Here is a 19,988-nt window from a genome sequence, read left to right on the forward strand (position 1 = left end):
CCTTGCCTTAACTCAAGCTTAACCAAAATATTTTTGCATCCCATTCCTTGCAAATTGTAAATATCTCGCTGACCCCACCACCACTTCAAGTTCCAGACTCAAGATCATGAGTTCTGACTCGACGATCAACCAAACCTCAAATGATAAACCAAACTCAAGATGGCAAGACTTATCATCCGAAAAGAAATTTGGATTAATCACACTTTTTTCATTAGGATCAGCTTTATTGATTACTGGTAACCATTAATTTTAAATTTTATCATCAAAAACTCTTGCTTTGGTTTAAAAAGATTTTTTTGATCAAATTTTTTTTGATTTAAATTTTTCTTTCTTGGTTAGGTAGAACTGCAAGAGCACTTACTAAACGGATTCCTAAATTCACTGGTCAACCAATTCATTCAAACCAAACTTTATCTTCAACTTCTCAAATACCATCAACTCAACCAAAACTACAACCATCAGCTCACTCTGATATTTCTATAAACCCATCTTCAACTGAAACCCTTGCAACAACTCATCAAACTTTTTGGGATAACAAATCAATTTTATGTATAAAAGATCCAAAAGAATCAACTGAACAACCAGAAATTAATTTCAACCCAGGATTAGATGCTATCAGCGCACTAGGTATAGCTACTTTAATAGTTTTAAGCACAAGTACTTTAACCATTAAGATCTTAAGTAAAAGGTGGCAATTAGATTCATGGAACGATTGGAGAATGTTTATCCAAGGTGGATGTCTTGGACCGATCTTGATTCCAAACGGTTGGAAAGAATGGGCTCAAGATCGAATTCCTAAATCTTATCAATTTTCAAATTTAAAAAATCATCAATCAGATCTTGAAGAAGAAGAATCTCATCAATGGGAATGGAAACAAAAACTTGATCTTGAATGGAAAGAAGAATTTAATAGACGTGAAATAGAAAGAAAAGAATGGGTTTATCAACGTGAATTGGCTGGCAAACGGATTTGGTAAAGGTTCTTTGGGTGAAGGTTTTGGTCCTCCTGCTCTCGTCGGTTTTATATCGATATGTATTCATCATTCAAAAATCATGATATCTTGGGATATACCCTTATCGTATTGGTATGATTCTAGATCAAAAGCACGGGTTTGGTCGAGCAACTCCTTAAGACAACTCAACTATCAATCTCGATCAAGGACCGTCGTCTTGCTCATACCCAAATGGATTCTGACTATAACGAGGATCCGACTCGACTTACTGTGTGACTGGGGTTCCAAGCCTAAAATATTGCTACAATATGCAACAATCTAATCAAACCTGGGACCCATGTAAAAGTCACAAAAAAAACTTATAATCCTTGTGATCATTTCTAATTGCTGCCGTATCATACCATCAGGTTCTGTCATGTTATATTGTACATCAAGTCTTTTTGTTCAACTTTTTGTTTTGTGATCACTGCAATTTAAGAAAACAACATGAAGTTTGATAAATGAGTAAGAAGAATTACCATTGGTCAACATTGAGTTTTGCTTTGATGATATTTATCGATAAACCATGAGGAATGTAGTTTAAAGGTTCCGTGAATAGATAGAGCCAATCACGCTCCTGAGATGGTGATCAAAGGAGAACTCTTAAACCCGAAAGGAAACCCAAACTGACGTCTAGCTCTGCAGACGCTTCCAAGCCCTAGGAACTATTGTTGGTTTGATGAGATTCTAGGTTGAGATATAGGTGCCTATAAAGATTTCGACATCTCATGACCAATATCTCAAAATCCCAATTATCACAATGATCTTCCTGCCCACACATCATTTCCAAATTCTATCCAGAATTGAAATTCGAAACCAATGACATTCCCAAATTCAGTGACAGTACTATATATTTATCAATCAATCAATCTGATGAATCAACCTGATAAGAAAATGAATGAAAAGAAAAGAAAAGAAAACATATTTACAAGTATCTTTAGATCTAGCACCAAAAAAAATAAGAAATAACTCAATTTTAAAAAGAACAGAAAGTTTTTATCTCCATCTGAAAAAAAAATCTTAAATAAGAAAAACAGTAAAGAAAAAAAGAATAGATCAAATAAGATCCCATATAATAAACCCATCAAAAAAAATTAAAAAAAGCAAAAACTTCAATCATATGACGAAAAAAACACCTAGATCAATTCATGTGTTCAATCCTGTGTAAATTCATTCCCATCTTCATTTCCTCTCTGTTGATTTGTATGATGATTAGATGTTTCACTAGAATCATAAGAATCTAATCCTTCTAATAAATTATGATTTTTTTGTAAGATGCCTTCTCCACCATTTTCCAAATCGATATGATAACAATACAAAACTCCTTCTGATGAAACTACCATGACTTGAGGTGCCGTACTAAGAAAGAGAGAAGCAGAAAAAAAACACCCTCATCAAATCACATCAGTATAACTGGTTTGATCTTTTTTTTGTGGAATGAGAAAAGATACAAATAAATCATCACTGACCTGCTTAAAGCTACTACTGTTCTAATACCACTTGATGGAAGTTTTAGAAATGCAAAATCTCTTTGTGGATCCCAAAGTTCAGTAAGTGTATTAGGAAGATATCCTCCTGCTGCTCCTGCCAAACTTCGACCAAGGTTAAAAGACTTCTTTCTCAAACTACCACTAAAGATTATAAATTAGATCAGTATGATCTCACTGAGCACGAGTTTCTCAAAATTGTATCAGGTTAGGTAGGGTAACATACCCAAATGAACCTGATGAACCTCGTTTGTTTTCAATGTAAGCTTCATAACCACCTAGCTGTGGGGTTTTAGCTGAAGACAGACCTTTTCCATCTAATCCAGATCCATTATACCGTCCACCTGATGAACTAGTGATCGAAGCATCATCATCCTCAGCCCCAGCATCAGCCATATCTCCAGTCGAAAGTGATCGACCTGTCAGACCAGGTTTACGTGTTGGTGCAGAACTACTACCACCCGCTTTGTAACCTCTTGTAACAAGTTTAAAGATATGAACTGTATCTGTATCTGAGCTAACGGCTAATAAACTTGAGACTGCATTGAAAGAGATTGAAAAGATTCGAGCTGAGTATGAACCACGTCGGAATTGAAAGACTTTTTCACCATTCGGGACTGAAAAGACTCGGATAACAGTTCCCTTATCGGATGCTGTGGCCATCAAAGTACCCGTCGAATTGAATGAGATCAAAGCTAAGGGTGCTTTATGAGCTTGAATCACATTGGTGACTGATGATGACATTGCATCGTATAGATAAACATCTCCTGTACTGACTGAAGATGAAGAGGTCGGCGTAGGTGGCGCATTAGAGAATGGAGCAGAAGGTGATGAAAGAGGAGAAGGAAAGGCAAGATAACAGTTTTCTGAAGATGGTGCAAGAGCGCATATACCTAATTCGAATGATCAAGTCAGCAAACGTTTTGAGAAAATTGAAAGCATGATTTATAGTAAGTCACTTGGAATTGATTTCAAAGGTCAGAATTGAAACTTACCACTAGGATTCGAACTAGTTTCAAGTGTTTGAAGTAATTTCATATTACTTATATCATAAAGATAAATCTGTTCTTCTAAGACTACCACCAGTCTTCTTCGATTAAGTTTAACAGCTAAAACAGATGTAGGAAAAGTAAGTTCACAAATTGTTGATTGTCTCTATTGAAAAGGATCAAATCCCCCCAAAAAAAACAAAGTTAGAATCTAATTCAAATTTGATAAAGAAGAGTGAATGATTAGTTGTTTTGTTTTGTTTTACCTTGGTATTGACAATTTGTAATTTCCTAGTACTTGGTGAAGGTCGATCACCTGTACCTACTAATGCTACTAATGAAGTACAAAATAACATTTCTACAATTCCAATAGCAGAATCACCTGAGATTCATTAATTCATCGATGAACATCACATTGGTTGTTTTATTGAGGGTTGTAGACCGATTTGCCAAAAAAAGTTCAAGAAAACATTCTAATCAATTTATGATATAGATCAATAAGATGAATTTATGGTTTATCAAGACTTACCCTTTGCATAAACTCTTCCAAACGGATCACAATTATGTATAGCATAACCAGATCTAGTTCCTACACTTATACAAGTATAATCTTGATTGAAGTTGACCGAAAGTAAAGATGGATCTGATTTATATGCAGTCTTGAGGTTTGGATCATAAGGTCTTGAAGAAGCTGGCATGGTTTGAGATTGATGATTGGTTCTTCGGTTTGATAGTTTGCGTATTTGATGGTTGAGAATCGATTGGAAATGGATTGGATGTGGTTTGGTTTGGTTTGCTCATTTGATCGAGACCAAACTTCAATTACCACTCTTAACTGCATTTCTACTGAACTACTGTTCATAAAACACTGTTTCTCTCTACTTCATCCGATTCCCAGTCAGGAGACATGCATGTTTAAAGAACATCATCACTCTCTGAGTCTGAGGTACATCCTGAGTATATACCTATCATTTCAATCAAACCCTTTCCCGAAGTATATATATTTACTAGCTTTCTGTTTGATAAGCAAAGAATTCGTAAGGATCAATGGATAAATCCAAATCGATATTGATTTTGATGATAAATGTTCTACATTTTGAATAGTCAACTTCACTGCTACCCTGAAGTCAATCTCTTGGTTGGTTTTAACAATTGATCCGGAAATTTCGAATACCAATACCTCACCTAAATACCCTCTTCTCAAGTGTTCTTGGGAAATGGATTCAAAATCATTCAACTATTCAGCAGCTTGTAATATGATCATGATATTTCCATTTCAAACAAAATGTATTTGTATGATAATTTGAGGACATTGGTCAGATTACGATACTTGACATAGATATCCTCTTGGGAATCAGGAAAAATTCCTCAAACAATCATAGATGCATAGGAAGTCTTTTATTAACATAAATAATTACAAATTGCAACAAACTAAGTACAGTATTTGAGCTCGGATTGGTGATATCTTCAAGAATATATTTGGATGTTGATTATAAACATGAGAAAACTAAATGCGACTTTGATCCATCTTCTAGACTATGTCAAAGTCGGGAAAGCGGTATATTGGTGGAGGATGTTGCAAAGCCAAACAAGCAATAAAGATTAGAGACGCGCGGTGTGCGGCGTTGGAAGTGAAAACTTCACATTTTGCCTGAAAGTGAATTGAGGAAGCTAGCTTCAAAGATGGTTTATAACAAAGTTAAGACGATATAAATATAAATACTCGCTAGAACCAGACTAGCGAGTCTTTGCGCGACCCGGAACTACAGTTCCGGCAGGAGGTTGTTTATATCCAGGAGGCTTATATCCAATTTGATTTTGGTTCCCACTCCATAAAAGTTGAAGTGAAGACTGTGCTTTAAAGGTAGATTCACCCCAAAATGATTCCATCCTGAATTTCCAAAAGGATAATAAGTATGATCAGATAACGGTTCATAGAATTTGGTATTCATGTCTTCGCTAACCCTAAATTGGCCGTATGCAGGTATGCGTCCGCTCGAAAGATACCAGCCTCGACGAGTTTCATCAACCAATCCTTCATGTTACCTTTGAATGAATTCGTGTACTGACGATCAGGAAGCAAACTTCTAACTTGAACATTGATATCTTTGTTAAGACCCTGGTACAAAGTCCAGTCTTGTCCGTAAAGGTTTCTGATTCGAATAGTTTTAGCGCCGGTGCCGATTGGTAGCTGTCCTCCTTCCCATTGAAGCCATAGCATTAATTCGTGATCTGGACGTTTGTTAGGACCATTGGAAACAACAAAGTCATAGCAAGCGTTCCCTTTGAATCCCGCTTTTCCGTTTTGACGAGACCACTAAAATCAAAACATCAGGGAAAAGTGTGAAAACATATTGGGTATTTCACTTGAAGTTGAATTACTCAACGCACCGTGAAAGTTGATGGGATAGATGAGTACTGATTAATCCTTTGGTTGAGATCAGAAGTCATTCCAAGGAATGCATAGCTTTTCGGCACGTTGGACCTGAGAAAGAAGTTGAATCATTAGCTGAATTTCACAGTGTAGGAATTTCTTTATACACTCACGTGTCTTGGGTGTGCGCGATTTTGATAGTGTTCCCCCAATTAACTATGGTACCATCAACTTTGAAAAGGACAGTTTCGTGGGTACCGATAGTCTTAGCCCGATTGTAAATCTAAAAGATAACGGAAAAAGTTCAGACACCACCAGATAACGGTTGATCAACTTTTACGAATCAAAGCAATGAGCTAACCATGTTGAACAATATATACCAAGGTGTGATCATCGTCGCGTCTTTTGGTCCACCAAAAGGTTTATCAAATAACCAAAAAGTCCATACACGCTTAACAAGCCTGTGGTGGTGTTCGGGTCTGGAAGAGATATGATTCAGATCCGATTCCGATGGCTTAGAAGTAGTTTGAGTCGATAAAAAAGTGACTCCTACAAATAGGATGGGAAAGAAATGTAAAAATACCGAAGCTCTCATCAGGAAAACGATATTGACAAATTTTTACGAAAATCTTGTAAGACGACTATTTCGAAAAAGAGCACAAATTGGCGCGGCAAAGAGGAGAACAGACATATATAACTTCCTTTTTCATATGGTGATGTTCAAATCGCCGCGGTTTGCAACCCCTAACTTCCTGCGGTGATTCATGGCAGGGGGAGTATCTTTGTCGCAGGGAGACTATAGAACTCCCAACGGCGCGGCGCAGGATATCGCAGCGCGCCGACCCGTATGTAGGCGCTGGTACGTTCCTAGCGTACCGCGAGTCGCTACGCGCGACAGAGAAAGACGCCAGGTAGCTGACCAACGAAGGAAAGCAAAGCTTAGAGAACAGTAACTTATAATATTTGGGTATGAAGAATAATTTTGTGGTATTCTCGCAGTATATTTGCATATTCGTTTAGGCCAAAGTCTAGGCAACACTATTTTGGGTGGGTATGCCAGGAACACCTCTTACAAATGCGAACAAAGAGCCAACAGTTGAATTGTCATTCACATTTTTTGCCTGAATCCGAATTGATGCAGGTAGCTTCACAGATAGATTACAAATTTGAAATAAAAGGTATATGAGCCATATGTTGATAGAGGCAGACTAGCGAGTCTTCTCGTAACCCGGAACTACACTTCCGGCAGTAGGTTGTTTATACCCAGAAGGTTTGTAGCCAATTCTATGTTGGTTCCCATTCCACAAAAGCTGAAGTGAAGAGTACGCATTGAATGTAGAGTCACCCCAAAATGCTTCCATCCTGAATTCCAGAGAAAGGTAATAAGTAAGTTCAGATGTGACTAACTCATCAAATTCAAATTCAATTATTCACTAACCCTAGATTGGCCGTCCAGAGGTACGCGTCTTCTCGAAAGATACCAGCCTCAACTACTTTCATCAACCAATCCTTCATATCACCCTTAAAAGAATTTTTGTATTGTCGATCAGGAATCAAACTCCTAACTGGAACATTAATATCGGTATTCATGCCTTGGTACAAAGTCCAGTCTTGACCATAAAGGTTTCTAATTCTGATAGTTTTACCACCTGCACCGATTGGTAGCTGTCCTCCTTCCCATTCGAGCCACAACATCAATTCGTGGTCTGAACGCTTGTTAGGGCCATTGGAAATAACAAAGTCGTAGCAAACGTTCCCTTTGAAGCCAGATCTTGCGTGTTGACGAGTCCACTATGTAGTAGAATTGATATGTCAGTAAAAGTGAGCGAAACATCCTAGGAGTCGGACACGTGATTGGATCACACAACGCACCGTGTAAGTTGAGGGAATGGAGGAGTAATCTTTGATCCGGTGATTGAGATCAGACGTCATTCCAAGGAAAGCATAGCTTTTGGGCACGTTTGACCTGTGAAAGAGGTTGAAAGAGACAGCTCTTTAGTACATGTTGAGATTCACTGTAGGAATGACTTTGTGAACCCACGTTTTTCGAAGGTTTGCAATCTTAAGAATGTTCCCCCAATGAACTGTGGTCTGAGCAACGCCATATAGGACAGTTTCTTGGGTACCGACTGTTTTGGCCCGGTTGTAAATCTATGAAATGATGCAAGAGCTTGAGAGATAAACTACCACAGATCAAAGAAATTAGCCGACCATATTGTATAATATATACCAAGGAGTAATCATCGTCGCGTCCTTTGGTCCACCAAAAGGTTTGTTAAAAGACCAAAAGGTCCATGTGCGCTTAGCGAGTCGGTGGCGGTATTCTGGACTTGAAAAAGTGTGGACGGTAGTCAATTTTGTTGGACTAGACGCTGACTGAGCTAAGGGGAAAGAGAGCCCCACAAACAGGATGAGGAGTAATTGTGAAAGGTAAAATGCTCTCATAACGAAAAGATTGACAAATGTTATCAGAAACGACTAAAAAAGTTGGATTTTGGAAAGGTTGATATTTCGAAAGGAAATGATAGGGTCAAAGTGAGCCCAGGCATATAATCATTCCTTCCTTACTTCTACATAAATATTGGTCGCAGTACGAAAGTGAATCTTCATTGCATATCATGGCTTGACACAGGGTGGGTTGCGTGATTGGATAAAAGACTATGGGATATTTTGTTTTGATGATCTGACTGTCAAGTCGAAATAGCGAGATGCGAAAATCTAGATATAGCATACTTGGATCTCACCGGCCGACGTATTCCATCACTGTAAACCCCATCTGCTTATCTTCCTGCGGCTTTTGTTAAGCTTAACTAAGCCCCTCTTCCGAGGCGGAGAGGGAGCGGACTTGGTCGCGTTGGAAGAGAGGCTTAGCCAAGCTTGGGCTTTGGTGCACTTTCACCCGCAGGGAAATCCCATCAAGAAACGACCTCGACTGGTACAACAACATTCTGGGATTGGCCATCAACGCGTATTTGCACACAGTCGCGCAAGAGGGATACTGACACTCTGACGTGTGAGACACTCTCAAGAGCGGATAGCGGACACACCTTGCAGGTTCTTCAAAAAGTCGCAAGAGGCGATTTGTGCAATTCCTGCAGTGACCAATCAAAAAGACATTTTCTAGCGGGAGTCAGTTTCGATCCGACGACCTCTGGGTTTCACGGTCACGTGACCGTATGAGCCCAGCGCGCTACCAGCTGCGCCATCACGCTCACATGACGCGCCAGCCGACAACACGCTATTTAAACTAATAAATATTTGGAAGTGTTGGAAAACCTAAAATCACCTTCATTCGATCTTTTTCGATTGTTATCGTGATGTCAAAGTTCAGGACAAAATTACTTCAAGAGGTCTAACTTCATGCTACATGTTGAGAGTTTCCCTTGCCCAGTGATGAAGTTGATAAGTTTGTGCGAGATGTAGGGAGATGTAGGGTATGTAGGGTATATCGATCGAGCGGTGACGTCACTTCAACGATGACGTTATTTCTTGGATTTCGCCAATGACCTGCGTATAGAGTGCCTTTAAAAGATGCGCGACTCTTCCTGACTATCCTCAAAACTGGGAACATTCTTTTGAAGTGTTATTCTGCTCATAGTCGCTCTCAAAATGGCAGCTAACATCGCCGTCATCCAGGGTTCCTCAAAGTTAGTCAACATCTTCTTCAAACGCGTAATAGTCACATAAACTGATCAGGAATACTTAGAGGCATTGGACTTTCTTTCGCTCGCTATATTCTTAAAAACACCGATCTGAAAGTGGTTGCGACCTCACAAAACCCCAAACACGCTCGTGAAGCGATCCTTGCTAACCTCAAGAGTGCTGATGATCGATTAACAACGGTGGAATTGGATGTGAGACGCGAGGAGACGATCGAAAAAGCTGCTGGATTGGTCAAGGATAGATTCGGGCGACAGTTGCGGCTCTTGATCAACGTCTCGGGTGTGGTAAGTCGTTGGTTCCTTCCACTTGACAAATGAGTTTTTCAACATCGCTACACTGGCAGAAGTTTGACCACGCCATCACCAACGCACATTTGTCGGTGGTTTCAGCTACTTCCCGAGAAATCGATCCAGCAGATTAATGTTGAGGATATGAAACGAACTTTCGAGGTAAGCTCAGAAAGGAATTGATTCATTGATATTTCTTTATGTGCCAAGGACCATGGAGATGAATCTCTAACCTCCACTCAACTGACTTTGCTTGTTAGATCAACACTTTCGGACACCTCTTGACCTATAAGCACTTTGCTCCACTAATTCCACCGAAATCTTCAAAGAATCAAGATAACCAAAGTGATCAAGACCCAGCAAAAGGATTGATAAAACCAAACGTACATGTTCTTGCAAGTATGAGTGCCAGAGTAGGTAGTATCGGTGACAATACTTTAGGAGGGTACGTTACTGTTTCAATTTCCGCAAGAACGACAGACTGACAGCTTATGTCGATCTGGACCAGATGGTATTCTTATCGCGCTTCCAAGAGTGCTCTCAATTCAATTATCGTCACTTTACAGCGAGAGCTATCTAATGGTCGCTCCACTGCTCCTGCTGTTACTGTAGCTTTGCATCCTGGTACGGTTGCGGGTACGAATTTGTCCAAGGACTTTGTATCAAAAGACAAAGCTGGCAGTAAGGAGGGAGTACATGATGCCGAGGTGGCTGTCGAACAGCTCTGTGGTGTTATCAGCCGTCTGGGTGAAGGTGATGGTGGCCAGTTCCTCGATTACAAGGGCAAAAAAATTGTTTGGTAGTGTCCGGGAGTTGTGATATTCGAAAGTTTTACAATTTCATCGTTTGTCGGTGACTTTGAGCTTCTTACATGACTCAGACCAAAATGTTTGCGCCTGTTTGTTTTAGCTTGAAAAGCGTGAGTCCGAGAGGATGAGGATGAGCGCGCATCTAAAGCTCTCAACGGGGACCATCGCCTGTTCATTCAAGGAATGTCTCAACAAACCATGACTTCTCAACTCAGCCACCAGATCTGAATTCGCTTATCCCTCATCGCTCACCGAGCTCGACTCCGAGTGTCTCAAGAAAATCCCAGACGTCTGTATCGAAAGTCTAAACGGCCACGAGAAAAGAGAACTGTCTCTATCTGGTCGGTCACAACCAAGCAACTGAGCTTGACTCATGGATATGTCGAGTTCGCATACCTGAGGCTCACGGACTGAGGGGGGTCTAGAAAACCTTTTTTGAGGGCTGAATTCTGGCTTTTTGACTCATCATGAATGTCTGCCCAGCTGAGAGGACTGCAGAACTTCGGCGGCCCTTCTTGGTCTCTCCAGGAATCACTTCTGCGCTCTGCATGAGTATCATCAAGCAGTCGTTGAGCATTCAATTTCAGCTTTGTGAGCTGGGAGGACTCCGCGACTATAGCATGCTGACCTCCTGTTCCTCGCTCTTCCCCACTTCAAAAAGGTGTTCTTGCCGTCTGGGTGCCCAGGTTTTGCTTTATTATTCTTTCGAATCACCAAAGCACCTACATAAATAATGTCATCTAATCAAGCGAACCTCAATCGTTCTAACAAACGCCATCAGACTTCTTTTCAAAACAATTATGGTAAGTTCGTTTTGCATCATCCTCACGTGGTGGCGAAGATATGATGCTGATGAGCCCAAATCTACTCATTCATAGAGGGTGCCTCCCTATCTCAGAAAGATCGCACTCCTATTTCTCAAAGCTCAAACTCTCGACCTACTGGTAAAGACGGAAATGACATTCAAAAGCAGCCACGCTCGGTGTTGACTGAATATCCTCAATTCACCCAGTCATCCTCCAAGGCAGATATGCAAGCGCCCGAGAGTCGAAAGCCTCCGGAATCGTCGTTTCACCACAAGCGTACTATCAGTCACGAAGTACATGGGGCGTTATATATTCCTTCAGGCATCGAGAGTTTCCTTGACCTGACCACTGGGACTCAATCAAACTTGAATGATATCAATCCTAAAGCTCAAACATCGTGTCCTTTGCCTCTGTTCCTCCCCGAATGCCCTCTTTCTGATCCCTTCACCGAGCCGCCATATTCACCAGACTTGGAACCATTGAAAAATTACGAATGCGGCTCTCCGAGTGCTGGTGAAAAGTCATTTCGCTCTTCTCCTCATATACCTGAGGCTACTCATTCCAACAACGCATTCAAAGAGGCCCGCCAGGCGCGACCCCAATTGGAAAGTCTTGAGCCGTTAATCCTTGACCTTGATGACGATTTCATTGCTTTTGCACCCGCTCCTAAAACCTCTACCGCCATCATTCATGAACATTCAGACTCTTCTTTCAATCCACAAATCAAAGCTATTGTTCCTTTTCCTATCAAAACCAACCTACTTGGTCCGGACCGCAAAGCAATCAAAGAAGGAAAAAAGAGGGCAAGATCACCTTTGGAAGATGGAAAAGAAGACGAGGAGATATTGAACTTACCTAACAAGAAATTGCAGACAAAGATTGATTTCCCTACAAAAAATGGTCAAAACTCACCAGTTAAAATTCCGGACGATTACCTAGATCATAATCCTTCTGAAGAATTAGAAATTGCGATGATAGGTACAACTTGTGCAGTTGATCCTAAATACATTTATCGTCTTAGAGCTATCTTCATGTTATTTATTCAACAAACGTCTAATCTTTTTAATGAATTCAGTCCTTGCCCACAACAAGAGTTAAATTCAAGACGATTGTTTCATAAATCAATTCGTGATACATATCAGAACCTTGTGAAACCATTAAATCTAACTCCTTCCGATTCTCTTCCTCATCCTGAATTTGTAAATCGTCCTTTTCGCAAGTCTGATTCTCAACCTCCTCAAGATTAATTTATAACACGGTCCTTTCTTCTTGTTTTTGCTCCTTGACTGTATTCCGCTTTTCAATTTCTCCGTGATTGTTTTCTCTCGCTTTTGTGTGTCTACTTTACTCAGGATTGACTCGATGTGATTCACTCTGTGTTACCATTTACTAGCAATGCTCTCTGAACGGAAATGTGGGATGTCCAGGACGTAGGAGTTTTGTGAGCACTTCTCAATTCAAAGTCCTCATCTAACTTGCAAGAAATGGTGTCAACAAACGTGATGTGCCACACCCCTAGACTCTAAAAATTGTTCGTGAAGTAAGGAAGACAAAGGCAGATTGAGAGTGGTGGGTGCTGATTGCAGCTTTTGCCTTGAGATTCCATTTCTAAGTCTAATGGCTCAAAGCATATTGCATAAATCGTTGTATGTGATATGAGCCGAATGGTTCGAAAACCAAGGATTCATGGATCTGATGACATCAAACTTCACATGGTTTCATTTCATTGTGATATTACAAGTACAAGAGATTCGCTCGTACAAAGTCAAAATGAGGCAAAGACGTCCCACCTGTTCGTCCAGAGCTAATCACTGCCTGTCTAATTGCTAGGCCGAATTCCATAGCGTGAATCTGGCAAACAGCTTGGAAGCTCGGGTACGAGGCACCTAAATCAAAAGCCTGAAAGATCGTCTAACGTAGAGAAGCCAAAGATAGAAACAAATCCAGTTAGTAATCTATAACAAAGAAATATCAAAAAGATTGATAAACAAGGGTTCAGAGTGTGAATACAAAAAAATGATTGAAATCTTTTGACGCGAGTTTTTTGACAAAAACAAGGCCATCATCCAGAAATCTCAAGTAAATTTGGTCCTCATCATGGAAAGATATTCAAAATCAACAATTTGGAGGATATGAAGATCGTAAAACTTACCAAGATTTTGTCCAAGGTGCGATCGAGATCAGTTTCCTGTGGGGAGAGAAGAGATGGTGGAAGCGACGCATTTTGAGGATTGTGGCAGTGGCGGAACTGTCCTCCTCAGTGTGTTTTTTTTTTAAACTGGGAGAACAAATGAGACCAACTTGTGGGTCTTTGGCCCTGGGACTCGGGAGGCCCTGGACTGTGACTCCGTGCGCGTCTGGCGAAACCGGGTACCGTGGCGGTACCAGTACGCCCCTGCGAGACTCGAATATGTAGTTGAGATCCGTGGACAACAAAGGGGCCAGCCAACAAGTCAGAACCAATCGAATCATCTGTCAATTCTACTTTTCTTTCATCAGTTCTCTTCGCATTCTTCTACTCAATTTGATGGATTAAACAAGCTCACATCCATGTCATCAACACCCCTTGAAAATTCCCGACAAGGAAGACCCCTTCAACGCAAGCCAAGTACCGGTAGACTTCCGGTTGCCTCATCTCGAATTCCTACTACGCGCGTACTACGTGCTCGTTCCTCATCTCGAGAACCTCAAGAAACTCCTTTGGCGGCGAGAAATGGAACATCAATTGGGCATCCAACCAAGAGGTCCTTAACACCGAATCAAAATCAAAGAGGTGAATCTCACGATTAACTTCGAAAGCTAGGATGTGCATTCTACCATCTCGTCAATCCATTTCTTACGACTTATCAAGGCTTTGAATTGTTCCACTGAACTTGTTAGAATCAACCGCTAAGCGGCCAACACTAGGATCACGTGTTTTACAGCATGCCGAATCTGCGATGACCACTCCAGCTGGTTCAAGACACTTTCCCAAATTACCTCCCTCCACCAGTCGATCTTCGTCTTTGAATCAATCTCAATCCGAACGTACACTTAACGCCCATGACAAAGTGCGAGAAATGACCACTGAGTTGAACGCAGCACATGATCAGATACGAACGTTAGAAAAGTTGCGAGATGGGAATGTTGATCGGATGTTGGCTCTGGAGCGAAAAGTGTTGGAATTCGAGAGAGAGGTTGGGCATATGACTTCTCAATTAGATGAACGTGAAGCACGTATCAAGAAAGTAGAAAATGATCGAAACCTTCTCGATCAAAAGCTGCAAGAAATTCAAAAAGATCATCAGAACATGGTTGAAGTCAACAAAAAACAACTTGAAACAGCCAATTCGTCAAAAAGGTCTGCATTAGATCAACTCCAATCACTCAAAGAGCTTACTACTGAATTAGAACAGAAGAGACGAATGGCCGATCACAATGAGGCTCGTGCCAAACAATCTGCTTTGGCAGCTGAAGAACGGGCTCAGACCTTGACCCGAAATATGGAAGAAATACAAAAACAACTAGCCTCGACGCAGAAATCCCTGCAATCTAGCCAAGACGAAGTGATCGAAGTCCGTAAAGAATTGAATGTACTTCGAGAGACGAAAGACAATGGACAGAAACCTGGATCTGGTACCCCTGCAAAGGCTAAGGAGATTTTGAGGGAAGAGCTTAGTCGTACGTGTTTCCCATAGATAGAAAGGTGCTTTTGTAAGAACATATTCATTACGCCCCATCTGACTGCATTCATACGTCAAAACAAATGCAACTTCACCCAGGCCAGGTCGACCGTCTCAAAGTATTGGAACGAACCAATGCTCGGCTCACACGTGAACTTGATATTCATCGAACAAATCATACCAACATCGAGATTTTGAAAGAAGAAAATCGAAGCTTGACTACTCGTTTGAGTGCGGCAGATGACATCCGAAGAAAGTTGGCCACTATCGAAGTTGAACGAGAAAAATTGTTACAAGAGAAATCTGAGTGGACAGTATATCTGGAAAAGAACCAAGATGTCACATTTTCAAGTCCACACGAACTATCGAAAGCCTTAGCTACAATTAGGATTGAGAATGCAACGTTACAAGAACGACTTGGATCACGTGAAGCTCAAATGAAGAGTAGAGATCGAATGATCGCTGAGTTAGAGGCTCGATTGCAGGAGGCTGAACGCGAACGAGATGATGAGTACGCCACGAGGGTGAAGACTGAAAGTCAAGTAGCGATAGCGGAAAGGAATCGGGGATTGGATAAACGTCGAATTCAGATGCTTACCGAGCAACTCAAGAGTTACACAGCAGAAGAAAAACTTCTTTCGACAGATGGGACATTCGATCAACAAAATATTTTGAAGGTTGCTCATCTAGAGGAACTCCTTGAAAGTCATCAAAAAGAATTGCTGCAGCTTCAACAGGAACTTGCACAGTCGAAGAAAGAACGTGAGGAATCGAGCCAGTCTGTCGAACCAGCTGACGCAAGTTTTGTATCGAAGAGTCCTGAAAAGGCCGCTGCCGTGAAGGCTTCCTTGGCAGAACAGATTGCTAAGAATGAAGCCCTTGATTTAGGTGAGTCACCTAGCAATCTTCTGCTTACTTCTGTGAATTATCTGACAATAACGCTATTTTTAACCAATACTTTGGCTTAGAACTCGACGAGTTAGCAGAAGAAAATAGAATGCTACAGTTAGATATGGAGTCTCTCAAGCGCCAAGTTCATAACCTTGAACGAGATCTCGGTCGAGGCGAGTACAATCATACCACAACTCAAGTACTAGCACCAGATGGCGGTCCTCTTCAGCATGACATGGCAATCCGTATCGCAACACTTCAAGCACTGAAGGCCGAGAACAAAGCTCTTCTCAATAGAGTCTCCAGTCTTGAAAAAGGCTTGAATCAGTCCACTGACCCGGATGAAGGTTTGGTGCCACGGGAATCACTCGTTTCGCTTCGCCATGACATCGAGCGCTTAGAAGCTGAATTATCAAGTTCCATCAAGTCCCGGCGACGGTTGAATGAGATGTATGAAGAAGGTACAAAATCTTATCGGAAAGCCATGAAGGAAATCCTTGGATATAGTCTCGAAGCTGTTTCTAATGGCGAGTTTCGATTACGATCCATGTTTAAAGATGAGAGTGCGGCTTCGATGTTGTTTGTGCCGGGAAAAGCTGATGGTGGTTCTTTGGAGTATAAACCCGGTCAACAAGTCTTCCATCAATCTCGGGAAGTCGTTGATAGTTTTCATACTTGGGTTGAGTCTCGTAAATCATTACCGTGTTTTACTGCGGCGATCACTTTGGAACTTTATGAATCATCAACTAGGGGACAGATAGCAGGATATCGTACGCTCGGATAAATTCACATCAAGAGGTTTCTTCATTCATGGTGACATCTAATCTCGGGCTCAGCGTTTCAGGACCTCAAGTTCATTAGGTCTACTTCAAGTATCTTGGGCTTAGTTTTTCTCACTTATTATCTGTACTCTGATATCATAGATATGTAAACATCATGATTGAACACTCTAAGACTTCAATCAGAATTCCCCTTTTGTGATTATCATCTGGTCGTCTATGATTTCGACGACGTTTGACACCAATGGGCTGAGATCTGTGATCATGGGTGACATGTCAAGGTCAACGTGAGAGGATCTTATAATCCAGAAGATTCTTAAACAACCCTCTAATGTTCTTGATCAACAAGGTGACGATTGTATCACAAAAATACGATCAAGCATTCGTACTTGAAAGCAAAAGGTTAATCAACCTTCCTCACTGAGTCAGCTGCAGAAGTGTTATATACCAGCAGCCCAAAGACAAATGAGCACGTTTGGAGCAGATCAGGTTGTAATTGTTGAGAAATGAGAGCTTGGACTTTTATCATTCATTATTCTATGGGCAACACGTCCTCTGACCAAAGACACAACTCATAGACACGCATACTGTGGAAATACATTTTTCAAGAAATTCGACGTATTCATGAGTTCACGAAGGGCAAGAGGGCTCGGTGTCGACGCAGCCGCGCGAGGAGCTCAATCGAACTAAGGCACTCGTGTAGAATTGTGCTGCGACCATACCCTACATCTTATGCAGCAATCCGACTGGAAGGCCGAGTGAGTACGAGACGAGCTTTTCTTTAGCTCGGCAGTGGATGGGAAACTGGGGATTTTGTTGAAGCATGATTCTCATGAGAAATTGTTTATTGCAATGCATGTATCTCTTCTTCTATAGTATACGTTCCTCAGCAAAGTAGTTCACCAGTCGCGCAGACTTCAAACAGAGAGAAAAATGAATATAGCAGCTAGAAGTGATAAAGGTGCGTACACCAGTAACAACAATCAAGGCTTGACTCAACGTTTCATGAGGAGAGCGGTGATAAGAATATTTAGCACGCTTCCAAGAAACGCAGGCTGGCCAGCTGCAGACGGATAGTGTCACGTGGTTAAGCTTCGAATGGGGTCGATTCAATCCGCGTGGGCAAATCGATTATCGATATAGGAACACAGGAGTCCGAAAGCGCTCCTAACAATTGAAGTGTATCGCATGAAGTTGGTTGCAGGTAAGGACTTTCAGAGAGTGGGTGAATATTTCGTGCAAACGTTGTGTGAAGTCTTGGCGGTATCGATGCCTATCGTGAGCGCGAGATGATGGCGAAGTTCTGAATTTATACTCCAGCTGCTTGACTTGTGGTCATCCGCAGCAGAGGGAGCCGCGCAGCACATTTAGGTCATACCGGAAGCGGCCAAGTCGATCTCACTGAGGGTTAGGTCTCATTACCGTGAGGCATAAATAAACTCTGGCTAATAGCAAAGGTGTTGAAATGAGCTGGGGTAGGCATTTATGGAATCAACAATTTCTTGGGGTCTTTGAGGTCAGGGACTTTGAGTTTCCTCCTCAGCTTCAAGTCCCCCGTGCAGGCTAAGATCATAAAAGAACAACAAACCTAAAGAAATTTTGAAAGTATATCTCTTGTCAATTGAAAGATAACAGGTAGATTCCAACTTCTTTGGAACCTAGACTCTTACTTTTGTTTCTGGTGGTAAAAAAACTAATATGTTGCACAAAACTTTGTGGCTTATTCAGTTGATGTGAGGGTAGAGGACTTAATTGAGGACTCTATGCTCACTAAATGGGTCAAGTATGGTAGTATTATTTTTATGTATAATGTTTATATTTCAATTATAATGTAATTACAATAAAAAATAAGACTAGGATGAGAAGAGGAAAGGGGAAAGGGTGGTCTGTTGGATAAATCCAGACAGACTACAGTTAAGAGACTCCTGAAGAGGAGGTTTGTAATTATAATATATAAATGTTATAATTAATGAAGGATGGATCCCACAGTCCTTCCTTTAATCTTTTAAGTAACAGATTAAAGAGTGAAATAAGGTCACTACACTGGTTGTTCTTAAAGTCACCAACTTATGGTTGTTCTTAAGGTCACCAGCCTGAAAGTACTTGTATGTAGGTCACTAGCCTTGGGTTGTTGGAAGGTCACCAACCTAAAATAGTTCCTACTTGGGGGAAGTAGAGGATCCAGGAGGAGTGAAGGTATTACTTACTTTTAATCAAGGAACAGATTAAAGTAATGAAGATATCACTAGTCTTATATTTATAAGACTCTTGATGTTACTTCAGTAGAACTTTAATGGTTCTTAAAAGTAGTGTGTAATAAATTGCTTGAGGGAAAATCCTTGAAGGCTGAGAGAGGAGGGGTTTATATATCCTCCTCTCCAAACCTAATTGTAGTGATATTTGATTGTATCATCACTGTGGTTTAGGGTTTAATACTTGCTATTAATTATTATTATTATTAATATAACATAATTACATATACGTGTTATGTATTTTATGTAGTATAAGCATTTTAACTCTTGACACTGAGTTATGAGGTGTAATTGGTATTTTATTACATGTTACATATGTTTTTAAGTTTATATACATATGTAATTGATGTTTGTATATGTTTTATTATATGTTACATGTGTTTTATGAGCTGTATGTACATGTAATAAGGTTTATAAGTAAAAGTACAATATTATAAGTTAGTTTTGGGTACATGTATATGTACTCAGGGCTGACATTCCCCACCCTCAAAGGAGGTCATTACTTCTTTTCAGAAGGTTTATGAGCTCTTTTTTGTGCTCTGAAGTCTCTTAACGTTGTTTTGCCATTGGGTACTTTATCAGCTGGTAGCCATTCATCTTCATCTGCACTTCTGTTCTTGTATCTTACAAGATAAAGTGTTGAAGATTTACCATTGGCTTGTATTTCCCTTTGCTTTATGATATGAGAGAAAATCTTTTCTCCGTCAGTTTCAAATCTGATAGGAGTTTTCTTGGGTATTTCCCTGTCAGGGAATTTGCTCTTATCTGAAGCGTGAAATTTTTTTATTAGTGAAATTGGGAATACTGGGTGTTTTCTCCCAAATTCTTCTGTCAATGCTACTTCAACTGCATTGCTTCCATGGAATTTCAATATTACAAAAGGTCCAACAAATTGGTCTTGAAGCTTCTTAGGTCCTTGTAGATTAGTAAAATTGGTGGTCGAGAGTAAAACTTGTTCACCTACTACAAACTTAGGTTCTTTATGGGTTTTATTCCA

The 19,988-nt window shown here is 40.6% G+C and overlaps 6 protein-coding genes across 6 annotated transcripts; 3 read left to right on the forward strand and 3 right to left on the reverse strand.

Moving 5' to 3' along the window:
- Nucleotides 1-106: 106 nt before the first annotated feature.
- Nucleotides 107-977, forward strand: MELLADRAFT_112369 (uncharacterized protein; the record flags this gene model as incomplete). Its single annotated transcript, XM_007416868.1, has 2 exons — nucleotides 107-236; nucleotides 340-977. 2 exons carry the CDS (start codon nucleotides 107-109, stop codon nucleotides 975-977), a joined length of 768 nt encoding a protein of 255 aa, XP_007416930.1.
- Nucleotides 978-1,773: 796 nt separating this feature from the next.
- On the reverse strand, nucleotides 1,774-4,230 carry MELLADRAFT_50592 (uncharacterized protein; the record flags this gene model as incomplete). The annotated part of the gene is made up of 7 exons (XM_007416832.1): nucleotides 1,774-2,351; nucleotides 2,462-2,623; nucleotides 2,784-2,796; nucleotides 2,908-3,372; nucleotides 3,475-3,634; nucleotides 3,735-3,850; nucleotides 3,998-4,230. The coding sequence occupies 7 exons, from the start codon at nucleotides 4,164-4,166 to the stop codon at nucleotides 2,147-2,149; spliced, it is 1,290 nt and encodes a 429-aa protein (XP_007416894.1).
- Nucleotides 4,231-5,205: 975 nt separating this feature from the next.
- MELLADRAFT_112371 (family 12 glycoside hydrolase) lies at nucleotides 5,206-6,437 on the reverse strand (the record flags this gene model as incomplete). Its single annotated transcript, XM_007416896.1, has 5 exons — nucleotides 5,206-5,359; nucleotides 5,433-5,785; nucleotides 5,860-5,953; nucleotides 6,016-6,125; nucleotides 6,204-6,437. The coding sequence occupies 5 exons, from the start codon at nucleotides 6,435-6,437 to the stop codon at nucleotides 5,206-5,208; spliced, it is 945 nt and encodes a 314-aa protein (XP_007416958.1).
- Nucleotides 6,438-7,050: 613 nt separating this feature from the next.
- MELLADRAFT_94062 (family 12 glycoside hydrolase) lies at nucleotides 7,051-8,287 on the reverse strand (the record flags this gene model as incomplete). The annotated part of the gene is made up of 5 exons (XM_007416856.1): nucleotides 7,051-7,204; nucleotides 7,281-7,633; nucleotides 7,715-7,808; nucleotides 7,884-7,993; nucleotides 8,054-8,287. The coding sequence occupies 5 exons, from the start codon at nucleotides 8,285-8,287 to the stop codon at nucleotides 7,051-7,053; spliced, it is 945 nt and encodes a 314-aa protein (XP_007416918.1).
- Nucleotides 8,288-9,451: 1,164 nt separating this feature from the next.
- MELLADRAFT_40089 (uncharacterized protein) lies at nucleotides 9,452-10,595 on the forward strand (the record flags this gene model as incomplete). The annotated part of the gene is made up of 5 exons (XM_007416827.1): nucleotides 9,452-9,489; nucleotides 9,549-9,789; nucleotides 9,895-9,954; nucleotides 10,053-10,237; nucleotides 10,301-10,595. 5 exons carry the CDS (start codon nucleotides 9,452-9,454, stop codon nucleotides 10,593-10,595), a joined length of 819 nt encoding a protein of 272 aa, XP_007416889.1.
- Nucleotides 10,596-11,334: 739 nt separating this feature from the next.
- On the forward strand, nucleotides 11,335-12,654 carry MELLADRAFT_68297 (uncharacterized protein; the record flags this gene model as incomplete). The annotated part of the gene is made up of 2 exons (XM_007416839.1): nucleotides 11,335-11,404; nucleotides 11,480-12,654. The coding sequence occupies 2 exons, from the start codon at nucleotides 11,335-11,337 to the stop codon at nucleotides 12,652-12,654; spliced, it is 1,245 nt and encodes a 414-aa protein (XP_007416901.1).
- Between the last annotated feature and the right edge of the window lie 7,334 nt (nucleotides 12,655-19,988).

Source organism: Melampsora larici-populina (assembly GCF_000204055.1).
Source record: "Melampsora larici-populina 98AG31 unplaced genomic scaffold MELLAscaffold_65, whole genome shotgun sequence".
Lineage (NCBI taxonomy): Eukaryota > Fungi > Basidiomycota > Pucciniomycetes > Pucciniales > Melampsoraceae > Melampsora > Melampsora laricis-populina.